General features: G+C 40.5%; 1 protein-coding gene across 3 annotated transcripts in view; it reads left to right on the forward strand.

Moving 5' to 3' along the window:
- Positions 1–16,587, forward strand: part of epha8 (eph receptor A8) — a 107,710-nt gene extending 91,123 nt beyond the window's left edge. The window contains exons 11-20 of one of the 3 annotated variants that reach the window (XM_053443216.1): positions 385–517; positions 3,053–3,120; positions 3,402–3,527; positions 4,159–4,344; positions 6,243–6,304; positions 6,991–7,200; positions 10,659–10,808; positions 10,901–11,091; positions 11,956–12,114; positions 13,409–16,587. In XM_053443216.1, coding sequence (XP_053299191.1) covers positions 385–517; positions 3,053–3,120; positions 3,402–3,527; positions 4,159–4,344; positions 6,243–6,304; positions 6,991–7,200; positions 10,659–10,808; positions 10,901–11,091; positions 11,956–12,114; positions 13,409–13,523 — 1,400 coding nt within the window. In that variant the 3' untranslated portion in view covers positions 13,524–16,587. The remainder of the gene's footprint in view (positions 1–384; positions 518–3,052; positions 3,121–3,401; positions 3,528–4,158; positions 4,345–6,242; positions 6,305–6,990; positions 7,201–10,658; positions 10,809–10,900; positions 11,092–11,955; positions 12,115–13,408) is intronic. The other 2 variants (XM_053443223.1, XM_053443230.1) reach the window with 2 other exon arrangements.
- Positions 16,588–18,154: the final 1,567 nt, after the last annotated feature.

The raw sequence follows: 18,154 nt of genomic DNA on the forward strand, positions 1-18,154 counted from the left end.
GTCCCTTGGTCAAAAGTCAAAGGCCACACTGACCTCATGTGGGTCTGTAAAAAAACACTAGTTCCCGTTTGTGTGCAGTCTGCAAAGAAATGGTGTTCCTAAAGGTGGACACGTAATCACTTCAACCTCTGAATACTAATGAAAGTTTGGGGTTGAATATTTCCTACCCATAATGCCGCAGACACACTTTTCAAAATACAAACAGGAGGTAATTAGAAAAGGCGCAGCTCCTATAATAGAGGTCAAAATTCTTGTTTATCTTGTTTGACCAGGACCACTGTACCTGCCGCCTGCATTTGCCAGTGTGTGTCTACAGGGTAAACTGGAAACACTCAGCTGACTGTGTGTGTGTGTGTGTGTGTGTGTGTGTGTTTGTGTTTTCAGCTCCTCTGCGCTACAACACCATGACCATCGTATGGATCTGCATGGCCCTGGTGTCCAGCCTGGTGACGTTTCTGGCCATCATCATCTGCAGGAAACGGCAAGGCTACACTTTACCACACTACCCATCGCTGCTGTGTGTGGAACACTTTCTTACACTTCTCTACTGTGCCTCTCTTTGTGTAATGTTGCTGTGTGTTTCCCTGCTTGTGCCACATGTTGTATTTGCTGCAAGTACAAAGAAAGATTTTCAATGTCCTCCAAACATGGGAAGAGATAATATTCGAGACTGTGTTTGAGATGCTAAACTACCTTTAGTCCCACTTATCACGTTCAACTGTTCAAACTGTTGAAGTGCACTAGTAATATGCATGCTGTTCTATCAGTAACAAGGTCGAGGACTGGAGATGAGCTCTGAAAACGAATGCTTCAGCTGCTCTAAACCCACCAACCCTCCCTGTCTTCTCACTGACTTACACAGCTAATTTTCCAAGTCATAATTTCCACCTCATCTTGGATTTAATTATGTTGATTCATATCCAGTAGCTTTCAAGCCAAACGTTCCCATTTATCCCATCAGCTCCTTCTTCCCTCCCTTTTGATGTCTTCAACTTAGATATCTGTAGTGTAGTGCAGCAAGAATAATTCATTTCAATGCACTTAATTAATTCATATTTCAATCCATATCAAGTTTTCTTCATTTCCATTCTCTTTGAGGAGAAAAACACAATAAGTTGGAGGATTTAATGATGTGATCCAGGCAAAGCCAGGTTACCTTGACATCGAAGTCCACTATATTTAATGACACTAATATGAAGGATGGAAAAAGAACATCCTCACTGATGGTGGAGTGTAGAAGTGAAATTTTCCATATAATAAAAGAATATGAGGACACTAAAACTTAGTGGGTTGGGCCACTTGCCAGCCTAATATGAAAGTGGTAAGAAAATACCAAAAAGGCCCTGGGACAGAAAGGAAGTAAACTTGAATGATGAGCGGAAAAGAATAGTTCAGCGCAGATGAATCAGTGGCTACTGACTAAATGAGATTTTAATCTATGAATATAAAAATCAGATAGTAAAACACAGCACCCTGGCTAATGCTGGTGCCCTGCGATCATCTAAGATACATGCAGTGTGTGCCAGCAGCCTGGAGACTTATGGATGATTAAGTGACTTCATCCCATCAGTTAATGGAATAACTTTGTCAAATTATTTTCGGTAAATTTACTTTTAGCAGCTCTTCTGTCACCTGCAGCATTTAGCCTGTGCTGATTAGCGTCCATGATGCTAACAGTAATAAGTGGGATGGGACAGTTATTTGAGTAGACGACTATCAGTGTGGATGTCTCAGCAGCCCTGTCAGATTTTAAAGTATCTATACTGACAGACAAAACCTTCACATTTCAATTCGAGCTGGACAAATAATTGTTTTACTTAAAGGAGGTTAAATGCATTAACAAAAGTTAACACAACAGAAAGTTAACTCTCTCGTGACAGAGGGCATTTATACTAGCCTGCTGCTGGGGTCCGTCTCTCTGCAGCACAGTGGGAAGCGATGCCAGGTCCCTTTCACAATGAAGAGCAGCCTATCTCTTTCTCAGGTTTTTGGGACTGTGAGCTCTGTTTTTGTTCCAGAGCCCATGTAAAGACACCTGCAAGTTTCATCTGAAAAGACTGCAGGCCCTGGGAAGATAGATAGATAGATGTACTTCATTGATCCCAAATTCTGAAATTATTGGAGGATAATTTTTAAAGAAAAAATGTATGGTGAAAAAAACTTTAACAAAATCTCGTCAAGTTTTTATTTAGTACTTCCATGTCTTTTCCCAGGCTCCGTAGTAAAACCACCAGCTTTCATACTGAAGTTAAAAACTAAGAGGAAAAAAACTGCCATATAAAGACTCAGTGTAGCGACAGCATCAGAAAATACAATATTTACATTATTTTGAGTTGAGTAAATTAGTTGCTTAATTTTCAACGTGCCTGAAAGCTGCGAAACCCACAAGGATCTGTGAATGACGTGTTGAATCCTCCTGCCCTTTCCCTCCTTTCTCTCCTGGGATGTGTTTATTGTGGCTTTTTAACATGTATACTCATGCCATGTCATGTCAATTTACTATCATGAATAATTTGAATCTCATGATCAAATGAATTTGATTGGTAGGTCATAAAGTTTCACAAAAATATGTTTTCTCTGTTACCTTTAGTGGTATGAAAATTTATTTTATAATCATCTCCCCTCTAGTGGAGATGTAAACAATCTATGTACGTTCCAAATCCTGCACAAATAAAAGCCTGATGCACTGTTTGACTTAATACCACTAAGAGTACATGAGATAATGTCTTTTTGGATGATGTGATGTTTTATTTAACTTCGGGTGGTTAGGGTAACCTCTGACCTTCTCCCTCTGGCTGCCAATGCAAAAAGAAGGAGTAAAAGGTCAACTAGTTATTTCTTTACAGATAAATATGCAGCAATCAGTTATAAATGTAAAAAAATTCATTATGAACAATGATTCATTAATGAATTATGAGCTGTGGTAGGAGTTTGATGATCACTATTGTCCTGTACTCACCCCGCTGTATGTTTATGTGTGTGCATGTGTCTGTATTTGGATGACTGGCTGTGTGTGTGTGTGTGTGTGTGTGTGTGTGTGTGGTTTGTATAGACACTGTGGCTACAGTAAAGCCTTCCAGGACTCTGATGAGGAGAAGATGCATTACCAGAACGGCCACGGTATGTTTGACCCATTCCCCGATTATTACCAATAATAGATTAGATCTCATTAGAGTTCCTCCTCGGAGCAAACAATCTTCATCACGCTCAGAGTGATTACCTGAGCAGACAGACCTTGTTCCCTGTATGCTTCTCATTCTCTCTCTCCCTCTGTGCTCCTTTCTCCAAGCCATTCCTTCCCTTTCATCAGCTTTCCCTCCACACGCCGGTGGCAGGGGCTCAGATGTGATGTTGCTCTCATTCTCCGATATGTGACCAAATGGTAATGTTGTTTATCTTAGTGTCATTCCCAGACGCGAGGTTCTATATCGACCCGCACACATACGAGGACCCCTGCCAGGCGGTCCACGAGTTTGCCCGAGAAATTGAAGCTTCCAGGATCAAAATAGAGAAAATCATTGGTTCAGGTAAAACCATGAACTTGTGCACGCAAACACACACACACACACACACACACACACACACACACACACACACACACACACACACACACACACACACACACACACACACACACACACACACACACACACACACACACACACACACACACACACACACACACACATGCGCAGAGTGGGAATCATTGGCTGAGCTAAGTTAAAATCATTGGCCGGTGTAAAGGCTGTGGTGTGCAGCAGAGAGGAGGACGGCAGAGCGGAATCAGAGCGTTGCGTGGGGCTGTCAATCAAAGCTCCTCAGACAGGCAGGGAATACTAACACTGTGTCAGGCCCACAATGCACTGCTCCATCTGACTGCTGCAGACTTTCACAGAAGTATAGGAAGCACAATTACAGTTCTTCTGAGCGAAAGATGAAATGATGAGATGGATGATTAGCTTAGTTCGGGGTGTGCACATGTATGTGGCCAGACAGCCAATAAGTGGATCTGATTCTCTTATCTAACCCAGCAAATTAACTAATTTGCAGCCATGTCTTAAGAGGGAGTGTGAGTGCAGCCAAATCAATGCATGTCCAGTACAGTTAACAAAAATATTAAGGTTGAATGTGAATGAACTGTCTTGTTGTTGTGTTTAGGGGAATTCGGGGAGGTGTGTTATGGTCGAATGAGGCTCCCGGGGAAAAGAGACATCCCAGTGGCCTTGAAGACCCTGAAGGCAGGATACACAGACAAGCAGAAGAGAGACTTCCTGGCCGAGGCATCTATCATGGCCCAGTTCGACCACCCCAACGTCATCCGCCTGGAGGGAGTAGTAACTCAGAGTATGCCACCACTCATACATGTATAATGTATATATGTTCATAATGTATTTTTACAGGACATATTGAGCTTGAACATAATAATTAACAGTAAAAAATACATTGGATTACATTGGATTCTATAATTCCTATATTGCACCATAAACACTAACTCTTGATCCTCTTTGACTTATAACCCTACATTTAATTTAAGCCCATAAATAAGAGTCCTGCACAGATCATTTTTTTTCAAACCCACTCCCGCAAACCTCCACAGCAGACCCATTACCTGCCGGAACTGTTAACCCGCACCATGTCCCGTTGCCCATGATTAAACACACATGCTACATTCACAGCTACTTACATCAAATGGGTTATGGAAAAGTATCTGTGAAGTAGTGGTGTCATAAGCCTTCACATAAAATGTACCCGACCCGGTGCAGGACTGTGTAATATATATTCTGAGATGCTCTTGGGCTAAAGAAAGTATCAATTATAGTGACTTCATGCTTATGAAATGCAATGAAAGTGATATATTTTAGTAATATTTGCCAGTGAGCTTAAATCAAAGGGGGAATGTGTGTGATGTGTAGTTATCTTTAGTGGGAAGGTAAAATGATCAAATTATGTTTGACCTGCGTCTTAAAACACTGCTCCATAGGATTTTGCTTAATTGTATCACATCCATATAAAATCACACAAATTATTTTCGTCACGTTTCCACTTTCTTGTCTTTCTGATTTTTAAACAGATGACAAGTTACAAAATTCAGATTCTGACTTTAACATGGATATCAGTTAACCAGAATAAAGATGAATGACTTCTGTAATCTATGACAGTTCGACAGACTGTGCAGATAGTCGGAGTCTTTACTCTGGTGTCTCCTCACAGCTGTCTGGAGGAAGCAGGTATCTGATTCATCTGCCATCTTTAACAGGAACCAAGGAAATTCACTTGTGACATTTTGTGCAACAAGCAACTGACTGTTGCTAAAGAAACACAGAAATACCAATGCTTATTAACATCATTCATTATTCTACAGGTTATACTGCGAATCAACAGGTACAACTCCATGCTCTCTATATCAAGTCTGACCAATGTAACACCTGAAGATCAGCGTTTTTAAATCACTGTGGGGGTAGATATGTCTCTGTGATAGCCAACACAATATGATAGAATACTGTCTCAAACACTGACCTAATTTATTTAAAGTACATATTAAATTCCCATGTAACTTTAGTTTAGTTTAATGCCTGAAAAAAAGTTCCATATACATAAAACCTATGTATTGTATATATAGGTTTAAATTTATTTAATGAAATCATTTTCAAGATATTTGATTTATTCCCACTAACTTAACATGGCAGGCAACACTTCATTAAATCTGACCCTTTGTATTAATCTTAAAGTAACTAAATTAGTTAAGTAACTTTAATATGTAATTTTTTTAATTATTTTTTGGAGTATATTCTTTCTGATCTCTCTCTGAAGTGGACCTGGCCATGAGCAGACTCAGTCAAACTAAAGTTTAAATCTTTCTGGGGATTGATTCAAATATATCACTCAAAACTACAAATGTCAAGCTCGTAATGTTGCTAACTAGATAAACAAGCTCAAGAGCATCTCAAACCAACCAATAATTGTTAAGACATTTCAGTTTAGAGTAAATTGGTGGACTGGAAAAACCTTAACGTCTGTTGATCGAGGCCAACTGCATGGCTTAAAACTCAACAGCAGCAACTCTCTGGTTACTCAGGGTTATTAACAGAGAAGAACCACGTTACTACTGCCATACTTTCAACATGTTCAACACAGCGTCAATTAGAGTTCAATGTGGATATAGGCTGAATAAATTGTTTACATGCTGTTGATATCTAGTGCAGCATAGAAATGATCTATCATGTTTTTGTCTGTTTCTCCAGGCAAACCGGTGATGATCATCACAGAGTACATGGAGAATGGCTCTCTGGACTCCTTCCTCAGGGTTGGTATTCATACTTTGATTGAGGAGCATTAAGAGAGTCCGGTTTAGTTTTTTTGTTCCGTATCAGTCTATGGTGTGATTTGACTATTAACTGTATATTCTCAAAGTACAGTTTGTCCATTTAACTGTCAGCACAGTGTGTGTCTGTTTTCCTTGGGGGAGGACATCACTGCCCATTCGAAACAATATATCACCTTGATGTAGGCGTCTCAGAACATATAAAGGAAGCTTTGATTTAAAATGACAATACCCGATCTAAAAATGCAGAGGATTTTCTCAAAACATGAGGCAGAAAAGGATTATTCTATTCATGTGATATTAAAATCTAGAAATTAGACGATCCACACTTCCAGTGTTCACATCATGTATCAGACGACTGTTGTCAGGCACCAGCATCACATGCCAACGTTTTCTTCAGTGAGGTACTCTATAGGTTGATTTAACATTGTATTAAATTCAATTAAAGTCAAACAGATCCAGTATTTGCTTATATGAAAATACTGCAGATTATAACTTAAAAGCAAATCCCTGTCGTGTTTTACTCTTATCTTTACTCTTTTCTCTATCTCGATTAAAATCTTGTCTATTATCACTCACCTCACATTTTTTGATTTGCTGTTAAAGCTTCTCTCTCACCGCCTCCTCCTCCTCCCTGATCTTGTCTGTTCTTTCCTGTGTTCCTGCAGAGACACGATGGCCAGTTCACCATCATCCAGCTGGTGGGGTTGCTGCGCGGCATCGCGGCTGGTATGACCTACCTGTCTGACCTGGGCTACATCCACAGAGACCTGGCTGCCCGAAACATCCTGGTCAACAGCAACCTGGTGTGTAAGGTGTCTGACTTCGGCCTATCCCGAGTACTGGAGGACGACCCTGACGCTGCATACACCACCAGTGTGAGTTTTCACATTGAGGCAAGCATTAATGCAGCGACTCACACATTCAGACACATGTACTGTGTCTCAAAAGAGATTGTCTTTATCATACGAACGTGTAATATAAGTGTAAGATATGCACAAACCTTAAACAATGTAGGTATATATAAACCTCCAATAATTAGACACTCATGTTGACTTACATGATATTAATGAGTTGCACAGAGTGAGGAGATTTTAAAGGGCTCTTAAAGGAATTTACCAGTTGGCTTCCATAAGTTTGGGGTCTCCTCAAGAAATCTGAAGCCACAGAGGCAAAGATTTACACACTTCTAACTTTGAGTAAAGTCTGAAACCCTGGAGCCAACATCTGTAAATCCGTATTCCTCTTATTTAATAGCCAACACAGAGTAGCTGTCTATTGTGCCTTCTTTCCTATATTTAGAGAGAAACTCTGTCATTTCATACATGATAATGACTTTTCAAAAATAAACTGATGATGTCATCAAGGTTATCTCTGTTTGGGCCTGAGACTTGGAACAAATTGAAGTTGAGGGTTGAAATACATTTACTGTATAACAAAGGAAGCGTTGTGTAAGAAATGCTGTATGTCTGGAGCCTGACCATATATATACTATATTGATTAAGAGTCAGTAAATCTTTCTCATTGCTGTATTCTGTGAGTTCTCTAACTTTTTGGCATTGCATTAATAAATCAATGGGGTACTCCTTTTATTACATTGCTCAAAACATTTAATTAGATTATTTTGTTACAAGGCATCAACCTTACTTAGATTTTAGCACATCATTCCTCTGTGCTTGGACAAAACCAAACAGATAACAATAAATAGATACTGCTCATTTAAATATGTTCTTTGAGATGAAAATTGAATGACATGAAACATGATTCTAGTTTAGAACCTGTGATCAACTGTGGGCAGGTTAATGATTAAACTGGGTAAATTATGTTTAAAGACAAACTGTGGACTCCAATAGCGTAGTTTTCTAGACACCCCCCATCCTCTCTTGTACTTGCTTTGCCTTGGATCCAAGAGCTTCAGCTTCAGGCGTTACTGGGGCTGGAGCCAACAACCTCGCACCACCAAGGGCCCTCCACTCTAATGCCCACTTCAGGGGATTCTGTAGGGGAAAAGTCCTCTGTGTCGCTCTCCCTTTTTGTATGGCCTGAGGACGTCACTGACACTTACTTATCCAGTTCTCTCTACCTAGCACCTAGGACTAGTTCTCAACAGACTAACATTTTCAGCCAGATTTGCCACCGACAAGTTCTGCAAGTGAACGACAAAAGACACAAAATGTCGCTGGAAAGCTTGCAGTCTGCAATTACTATGTGTGAAAAACCTGATTATAAAGGCTTGCTAACGGCTCTCCAACGCGTCCCAGGCACAGATCATATTTGCAGCCTGTTCTAACCTTTTTGAAATACATTCGGAAGTCGGGAGCAATTACTGCAACCTCCGGCTAATCAGAGCACAGGACAAGGTGAAGGTGGTAACGGTGCATGTAGTGGTGAGGTGTCCCCTGATAATTTTTTACTTTGGATTTTCTATAACTGTGATGTCCAATGAAGTGTTTCACCTCCTATAGTTCAATGTGTCATTCTGTGAGCAGGATGTGATCAAACATGTGGCCAATCGTTTAGTGTGATCTGCCCAGCGATCCGACAGAAAGTCATGTAGTTTGAACGTAGATGTTAGGCAGCACTAGGCAGTAAGTAGTGTCCTTGAGAAGTAAGTATTTTGAATTTTGAATAAAAAAAAAATACACCCTGAGATCATTCCTACAAATTGCACATCAGAATTCAAATTTTTTTAGTGACCTAATGTGATCATTTTGTTTGGTGGAAAAAAAGATCAGAATCTTAATATTTTGTGAACTGAGCTGACAAGCTGAAATACATTTTGTATTCATATACAGGCTTTAAGCTGGCAGCTCCACTGAGAGCTATAGCCAAGAGAATAACAAAAAGGCAAACATAAAAGTCAGTGACAGATACAACTGTACCACAGTGATGTAGAAAAAGAATACAATCATAATCCCGTAAATGTGGGAGCAAAGTAAAAATCTGTGTAAGTGCTGCAGATTAGAGCAGCCTGATATTAAACCTGCAGCCTGATGGGAGCAGATATACTAAGTCTTAACTAAAAAGGGCAGAACAAGCTCCTTCCACAGTCTGATGCTATCAGCCTGCAGCACACGGAAATCAGCATTTGACACATTTGTCTGTTACAGTCTGTTACAGCACAGAAATCAGATTACTGACAGCAAGGTGATTACACGCAGCATCACTCAGACACTCTGGAGGGGATGAAGACTTTAGATTGTGATGTCACAGACACCACAGTGTCATTACAGCGCATCTTGAATTAATGGTGGATAATGGCTGGAGATTAATATGGTTCACATAAATGCCTGGACATTTTAAGTAAAGCGAATAAAGCTGCTTATTGCTCAGAATCAAAGTGGCAGCAAAGTCACTTTGAAGAACCTGTCGAGTATTACGACAGTGAATTAAGGTTAGTGAATTCCTCTGGTTCGAGTTGCTGGATTTACTATTTAGCAGGACAGCAGGTATGTGCAGCGGCCTATGTTCTGAGAGTAACATTCAGATGTTTAAAACAACCCGCGGGGAGCGTGTTTGTTTAACAAGGGATGTATGCATTTGTCAACCTAATTAAGTGTCAGCTCCACGTCAAAATAATGTAAGTGGCTCACATACCTGCTCACATTTGCATTTGTCTATTCTTGTCCTGACCATGTCCACACCGGCTCCTTCTAATCTTTAATGTGTCATTTAACTTCCCATTTTCCTGGACATTCACTCCGAAGATCATAGTAACTAAGTATATGTATTACGGATTTTAAAAAGTAGTTAAGTTTTATCGATGTCCATGAATTTTATTATCTGCATCTTTATTATTATTATTTGTACTCTGATTGTGAAATGTGTTTTGTTTGTTGTAAAGAACTTTGTTACTTGTGTTGAAAAGTGCTTTGTAAAGTTATTATTATTAATAAGTATTTCCATTTTATGCTACTTTTGATTCTATTAATCATATTTCAGAGGGAATTTTGATATTTCAAACTACTTGATTCTTACACAATTAAAATTCTCCGTAGAAAACAATGATAGGCTTTTTAATACATGATGAATTGTTTCAGATTACACTACTCAACATTTAATATGCTGTTTTCAATTTAAAAGAAAACTAAAAATCTCCAATGGAGAAAACAAAGTCACACACACGTGAGTCATTGGCGATAAGAGCTGACGTCTGTTTCTGTGCTGTCAAGAAAAGTGTAATTAATACATCACTTCCTGCCTCTTGCCTGCTGCACCTGGCTGCACCACACGTGAACGTGTCTGTGTAGAGAATCTCCCGCTGCATTGTTCATGTGTAAAAAGTAAACTCCAAGTAAAGTCCGGACCCAGTTGAACTCCTTTTTGCGTCTGGCAGGGTGGAAAGATCCCGATCCGCTGGACAGCTCCGGAGGCCATCACCTACAGGAAGTTCTCCTCCTCCAGTGATGTCTGGAGCTACGGCGTGGTCATGTGGGAGGTGACGTCTTACGGGGAGCGACCTTACTGGAACCTCACCAACAGAGACGTGAGCCCTGTTTTGATCATAGCTTATATTCACTCAGCGTATTTCCCTGCTTGACAGTGTGCTCTCATCCATATTTTCCTGACGTTGAGCAGGTGATCAAATCTGTGGAGGAGGGCTACAGGCTGCCTGCTCCCATGGGCTGCCCTGCTGCTCTGCACACACTCATGCTGGACTGCTGGCAGAAGGAACGCAACGAGAGGCCGCGCTTTTGCCAGATAGTCACCGTTCTCGACAAGCTAATCCGCAACCCGGAGAACCTGAAGTCCATGGACATGCTCTGCAGGTGGGCGAGCCGCTGAATAGAGCCACATTTGCAGCGAAGCTACATGGGCGCATTGTCTCACATGCTAAAGAGTCTTTTGATTTAATTTGGCCAGACAGTTCACCAAAATGTAGTCAAATATTGGTTCTTGTGATGAGGGGATTAAGCTGCAAATCAAAACAAGCCCCCGCCTGTGAGGGGCTGAGAAGATAATATCATGGACAATATATGGAGACAGACTGTTAGGCTACTCAGTAACTGTCCTAGTATGGGAGACGGAGTAAATCCAATCTCGTCCCGCTGCTATCAAACACGAGCGCGGTGGGATAAAGTTGCAGTGTGAATTTTCCCTCAAAGTTCTCCATCAGATGAAGCGAGCTGTCATGTTCATTTTCCAATAAGCCCGTCTGATAGAAGTGCGGTGCGTTAAGTAAAAGCCTCGATGTGATATTGTCATTGATCTGTGGTGAGCGTGGGAGCAGGTCTGAGATGACACCAGGGCCGAGGCTGGACTTGTGTAAATTGCTCAGTTCAGACCCCAGGTCGCACAGAGTCAGTGTTGCGTGGCATAGTGCTTCCCTGTATGTCTGTGTGTGAGGGTGAGGGGGAAATGTAGTTAGAGGAAGAGGCGGAGGAGAAGCAGGAGTGTTAAGGATTTCTCCTTTTATTAAGCTACCCAAAGCAGCCATCTTGCAACCTCCACCGCCACCTTTTCTCTATCATTTTAACAGCTATTGATTTTCTGCCTTGGTGACTAGTGCATGTCAAAGCCCCCTCTCACCCAGTTGACTCTTTTCTTGTGTTCTGACTCCCTCTAACTTGTCTTTTTGTCTTCCCGTTGCCTTCCCCTCTCTGTCTATTCACGGCCATCTTTCTCTGCCGCAGTTTAAGCAGTCCTCCGCTGATGGAGAGAGCTATTCCTGACTTCAGTAGCTGTAACTCAGTAGACGAGTGGCTGGACACCATAAAGATGGGCCGCTACAAGGAGCGCTTTGCAACAGGGGGGTACCACACTCTGGGACACGTCATAAGCTTGAACCAAGGGTGAGCACTGTCTGCGATGAGGGTGATAACAACTCAGAGGTGACGGCGAGCTGCTAAGCAGCAGAATGTAACGCCTGGCGCCACAAGCTGATGTCTTCAAGGCCCCTGCAGGGCGAGAGATCATTAGGGCTTTAACAGTTTGACCGACACGTTGAAGTGGGTTCTGGCTTCTCCACACTTGTAAGAATGCTCCCAGTGAATCTCAAATGATTTAATCTGTGTCAAGCTACTGTCATTGAAGTTCCGTCAGCCATGTTTATATGTAGACCCATTAAGAAAGGGGGGGAATTGTCCCCTCTTGTTGACGATATGGATCTCATTATCCAAAATACAGACACAGGACAAGGGCGGTAGGTGCAGGCCAATCAAATCATGTTTATTTCTGTATTGCTCTACAGTAAAATAACAATAGAATAAGACAAGATAAAAACAAAATTAATTCATAGTTAAAGCCAACAATTAATTTTTTATCTGTTCGTCAAATTTTAAAGCTCTGGAGCAGGACATGCCAAATAATTAGACAAAGACCTGGATTTGACTGATACATAAGGTGTCTATGAGAAAAAAAGAGGAAATAACAAAAATCCAACAGAGTCCATTCGAGGGGAAGCTCTTCTGGCTGCTCTAAGGCTTTTAATTTGAAATATATCTGTGGGGGGGGCAGATTCAGACTTAGGGCTCCCATGCTACATCCACATTACTACGTTCTCAGTGTTTTAGAGCTGCTGAAACGAAGTAGTTTGGAAAAGCTACTGATTCCATTTTAGTTTAGTTCAGATACTAACAGCTGCCTGCTCATTGGGTCTTTTCAGTCACAAAATGTTAAAGAAGGTAAAAATAACATCCTGGGGCAGCTCAAAAATGGAATGGGTAATTACATGACCCATCCCATCCCTCCACCAAGTTTCATTGACATTCGTACAGTAGTTTTTGTATAATTCTGCAACAGTTAACCTTTATTGCTGCTGTGAAAATGACACAACATTTAAACACGGAAGGAGTGTTAAGTTTGCATTAAAACTAAATAATAGTAAAAGGTCACATAACAAGTTAATAATGGTCAATTTTACTTAGAATCAGGTTCAATAAATAAAATAACGTGTGTGTATTGAAGTCTGTTTCAAATAAATGGCTCTACAGTTGTAGAGTTCAGTCAAGTAAAGCTGACAAATTACAATCTGTTGTGGCAAGCTCAGTTTTTTTAACGATGCTAATTAGAATCTGTCTAACATCTGACTGTGTTGCTGGGACGTTGACAGAGAGTTGTATGTGTTTTTATCTGCGTGCTGTCCAGAGACATCCAGAGGCTCGGGGTGACGCTGATGGGCCACCAGAAGAAGATCATGACCAGTGTCCAACTGATGAGGGTGCAGGTCCTCAACAAGAGTGTGCCGTCGGTGCACGTATAACTGCCACCTCTGCGGTTTTCTTCCTGCTGAAGTCTACAAACCCAGGCTTCTATAAGGTCCAGAGGGACTCCATGGGGAACCAGATGAAAGATAGATAAAAGGGAGAGGAAGATGTTTGGGAACTTTACAGACTTTTTTTTCCTCGAGAGACTGAAGAACGAAACTTGAAAAGGATTTTAATCATGGAGCAAGTAAACATGACTTCTTAAGGACATGTCCGACCTTTTCATTTTTGTTTTCTTATCCGATCACATTTTCTGAGTTTATTGTCTTATTTGTAAATGGAAAGACTGCCTTAATTACCACATTTTTTCATTTTGTAGCCTACGAAGAGAAGATAATTTATCAATCATGAATTTACGAGTCAAATGATTTACTGAACCGGGCAATAGCAAGAGTACATGGCGCGAAGTGTCAGGGGTGGGATGGGGAAGGGGGTGGGGGTAGGGTGGATGTGCTCCAATGTTCTGATCGCACTCGCCACCTCTCCTGCAGTAAACAGCTTGCGAATGGAGAACAGTGACATAGCGTTCAGCCGAGTTGCCAGATCGTCTCCGCAGTGGAGAAGACCTATATCACCCCAGGCTATTAATACCATCAACAGGCACATTTCTCCATGGTCCAGCCTTGATGAATGACCCCAAGAGAGCCCTGGAGCCCTCTGCCCAGTTTGACGCTGCACAGCGCACAACTACAGTACTAGGAAAGATGTGTGTGATTCAGTTACAGTGCACTTTATTCTACAATCTCTGTGTTGGAGAGGCTTTGCAGTCCTGTCACAAGCGTCCCTGCAGCCACAGCTGGAGCCACGATGTTGGTCTGTTCAAGAATTAGCTGTTTTAAAATGTTACATAAATAACCATATAACATAAAACCCCAAAAGATGATATATCTAAAATATATAGTGTTATTAGCTCACTCTTCTCGTTTGTGTCCAAATTTCTTTCACTGTAAAAGTGAACCAAAGGGAACATTTATTTCAATAAAAAAATTATACGTATTATAATATTATAATATATATATGCATATATATATATATATATATTTAAAAAAAAAATTGGCCTTATATGTTATAAATAATGCATATGATGCATTTTTTGTAGGCTTATGTTAGATGATTTCTCCTTTCATTTCTTATGCTGTCTTTTCTCAAACTTATTGCAAATGCACTGCTATTTAAAATGTGTCTTGAATCAGGTTTCAAAGTAAACACTGTATATTTTATGCATTTCAAATATTGCAAACCTGTTTCAGCTATGACTGTTGAATATGTATTCTTGACCTTGGAAAGAGCAGCTCTACACTACAGGATCACTTATTAGCACTACTGTTTACTGGTGAAGAACATGAGATGGGGCTGAAAGTCCTGGAAAATAGTAAAACTATTTTATCTATTTGACTTTTATTGTTTTTCTAGATCAAATATATTTGAAACTGCTAAAATAAATATAATAATACATTTATAATTATATAGTGTTCTCACATAATTTGAGGCTACATGCTTTTCCTTGATTACTTTCAGGAACAGATAGACATTTCTAGCATTCTTGAAATGCATCAAATATATTGGAAATGTATGATGGCCAACAATTTCATAAATCAATCTCAACATTAATCTCTGTTTTTGTTTTGTCTGCTAACTACATAGATAGCAGCAGGATATTTACAGAAGAGCAACTGGGGTTAATATTACAACTAGACGCTAACTCAAACTTCTGTCACACTGTTATAACAATTGTACAACAGGAGGCTATTAATTAGAAAGGCCTACATTGATTTGTTAGTAGGTCTTTGCTAAATATATTGAAGTAAATAGGAAACAGTCACGTGTTTGTGAAATATATTCAGGAAAAGCAGCACAAAAATGATGTGTCTGCTGAATGACACAAGACCTGTTTACAGTGATCGTCGAGGCCTCCAACATGGCTGCCATTGTCCCACGTGGTATTGGCGAGCCTCTGTTGTCATCATAGAATAAAACATATACGAATTGGAAAGTAGCTCATTAAACATTAAAATATAACACCTTATATCACAATTTTTCCTAAAGCATCCCATGGCTGCCACACCTTGAGAAGTTTGAACATTTTGATATTTTATAACCCTTGAAATTCCTTGATTAGTAATCCAATATTAATATGTTAATATAAGCTGTACGTCTTTTTAGCCTCCTCCAAATTAGTCATTTACAGTTGTGGAGCGTCCAATATTCCCAAGGTGGTGTTTCAGCATCTGTATAATATTTTGCTGGGAGGGTTGTGTCACACCTGAGCATCCACTTATCCTCTGGGCATTTATGAACACAATGCTACAGACGCTTGTTTATTATTTGGAGCTTACTTGTGGGATCAGCGTCGGCACTGATGCCATTCGATGCAATAATCCTCCGCCCCAGAGAACATATCGGAACACATTTTTATTGTGAATGCTGAGAATATAGTACACATAAGCTACGCAGACTGTAAAATAAAGTGTAACTTCTGATTACATGTGACGACACTGTTTGCCTCAGTGTTGATGAAAGCGGTGACCGTGTAAGTAGAATGTTTATATCTAAAGGCTCTGAACAGAACATCATCAGCCCTGGTTTCTACCCTGCTCGGTGCCATCAAGAGAAGGTATTTTCTTGTGCGACTCGGTAGGTTTTCCTCGAGATGGTTGATGTCAGTTTTTATTAGAGAAGAACCTCATGAAATTTCTTGACTATGTATTATAATGACATTTCACGACTGCTTTGGGAAGATTTCAGTTTTTCCTTAGGGTGATTTTGAAGACACTGGACCTGGAACTGAAACCCCATGTTTTATAAAGTTAGGATATGTTTTTGCTAGATGAATTGATTTATAATGTATACAGCAGGTTCAGTCACTGGAAGGAAGAAGAAAAAAAAACTACAACAACCGGATTATAGTCACTCTGCATTATTTATTTATTCATGTTCATTTGTTTTTTCAAATAATACAACTCTGAGAGGTTTTATTACAGTTGATGCATCATCCTTGTTGCTAATGATAAATCATAAATGTGCAAACTGTCCATAAATACACAATAAAGGAACGTTTGTCTGTGTGTGACTGCAACAGTGATTTTCTGCCTTTTCATTGTACAACAGTCGACATATCCTGCCTCACTTCTGAAAACCAGTTGTCAATGGTTTTTATCCTCCAAACCACATGGGAAACACATTTAGTCACATAGTGCAATTATGGCAATCATAATTTTACGATGGTTTAAAGCTGCAGGGAGGCATATTTGTTATATTTAAAATGAAATATATGACTGTGTGGGATGATGACAGATTTTGCTTGTTGACTACGAGGCAAAGCTCATTTAGCAAAGAGGCATTAGCCCCTTTTAGCACATTGTTTTGGGTTTCTGGTCGACAACCTAACCCTGACCTGCCCATAGCAGCCTTTCCAAATGCTGCCAACATAGCTGCTGAGCTACATATAGCTGCTGAGCTACATATAGCTGCTGAACTACATATACAGTGCCTTGCATAAGTATTCACCCCCCTTGGACTTTTTCCCATTATGTACTGTTACTTACTGGAATTCAAATAGACTTAAATAAACTTTTTCCCGTTTGATCAACAAAACATGCATAGTACTTTGGAGGTGCAAAATAAATTTTATTGTGACACAAACAATAATGAGAACAAAAAAGTTGACATCTGTTGGGTGCATAAGTATTCACCCCCCTGTGTCAATACTTGGTAGAGCCCCCTTTCGCTGCAATTACAGCTGCAAGTCTTTTGGGGTATGTCTCTACCAGCTTTGCAAATCTAGAGATGGAAAGGTTTGTCCATTCTTCTTGGCAAAAAAGATGAAGCTCAGTCAGATTGGATGGAGACCGTCTGTGAACCGCAATCTTCAAGTCTTGCCATAGATTCTCTATTGGATTGAGGTCTGGGCTTTGACTGGGCCATTTTAAGACATTAACATTCTTTAATCCAAACCATTCCTTTGTAGCTCTGGCTGTATGTTTAGGGTCATTGTCCTGCTGGAAGATGAACCTCCGCCCCAGTCTCAAGTCTTTTGCAGACTGCATCAGATGTTCTTCAAGGATTTCCCTGTATTTGGCTCCATCCATCTTTCCCTCTATTCTGACCAGTTTCCCTGTACCTGCTGAAGAGAAGCATCCCCACAGCATGATGCTACCACCACCATGTTTCACTGTTGGGATGGTGTGCTCAGGGTGATGGGCAGTGTTGGGTTTTCGCCACACATAGCGTTTTGCATTGAGGCCAAAAAGTTCAATTTTGGTCTCATCTGACCAGAGCACCTTCTTCCACATGTTTGCTGTGTCTCCCACATGGCTTCTGGCAAACTCCAAACGGGATTTTTTATGGATCCCTTTCAACAATGGCTTTCTTCTTGCCACTCTTCCATAAAGGCCAGATTTGTGGAGTAGACGACTAATAGTTGTCCTGTGGACAGATTCTCCCACCTCAGCTGTGGATCTCTGCAACTCCTCCAGAGTAACCATGGGCCTCCTGGTTGCTTCTCTGATTAATTTTCTCCTTGTCCGACTCTTCAGTTTGGGTGGAAGGCCTCCTCTTGGTAGGTTTGCGGTTGTGCCATATTCTTTCCATTTTCTTATGATGGATTTTATGGTGCTCAGAGAGATGT

Source organism: Pleuronectes platessa, chromosome 2, assembly GCF_947347685.1.
Source record: "Pleuronectes platessa chromosome 2, fPlePla1.1, whole genome shotgun sequence".
Taxonomy (NCBI): Eukaryota; Metazoa; Chordata; class Actinopteri; order Pleuronectiformes; family Pleuronectidae; genus Pleuronectes; species Pleuronectes platessa.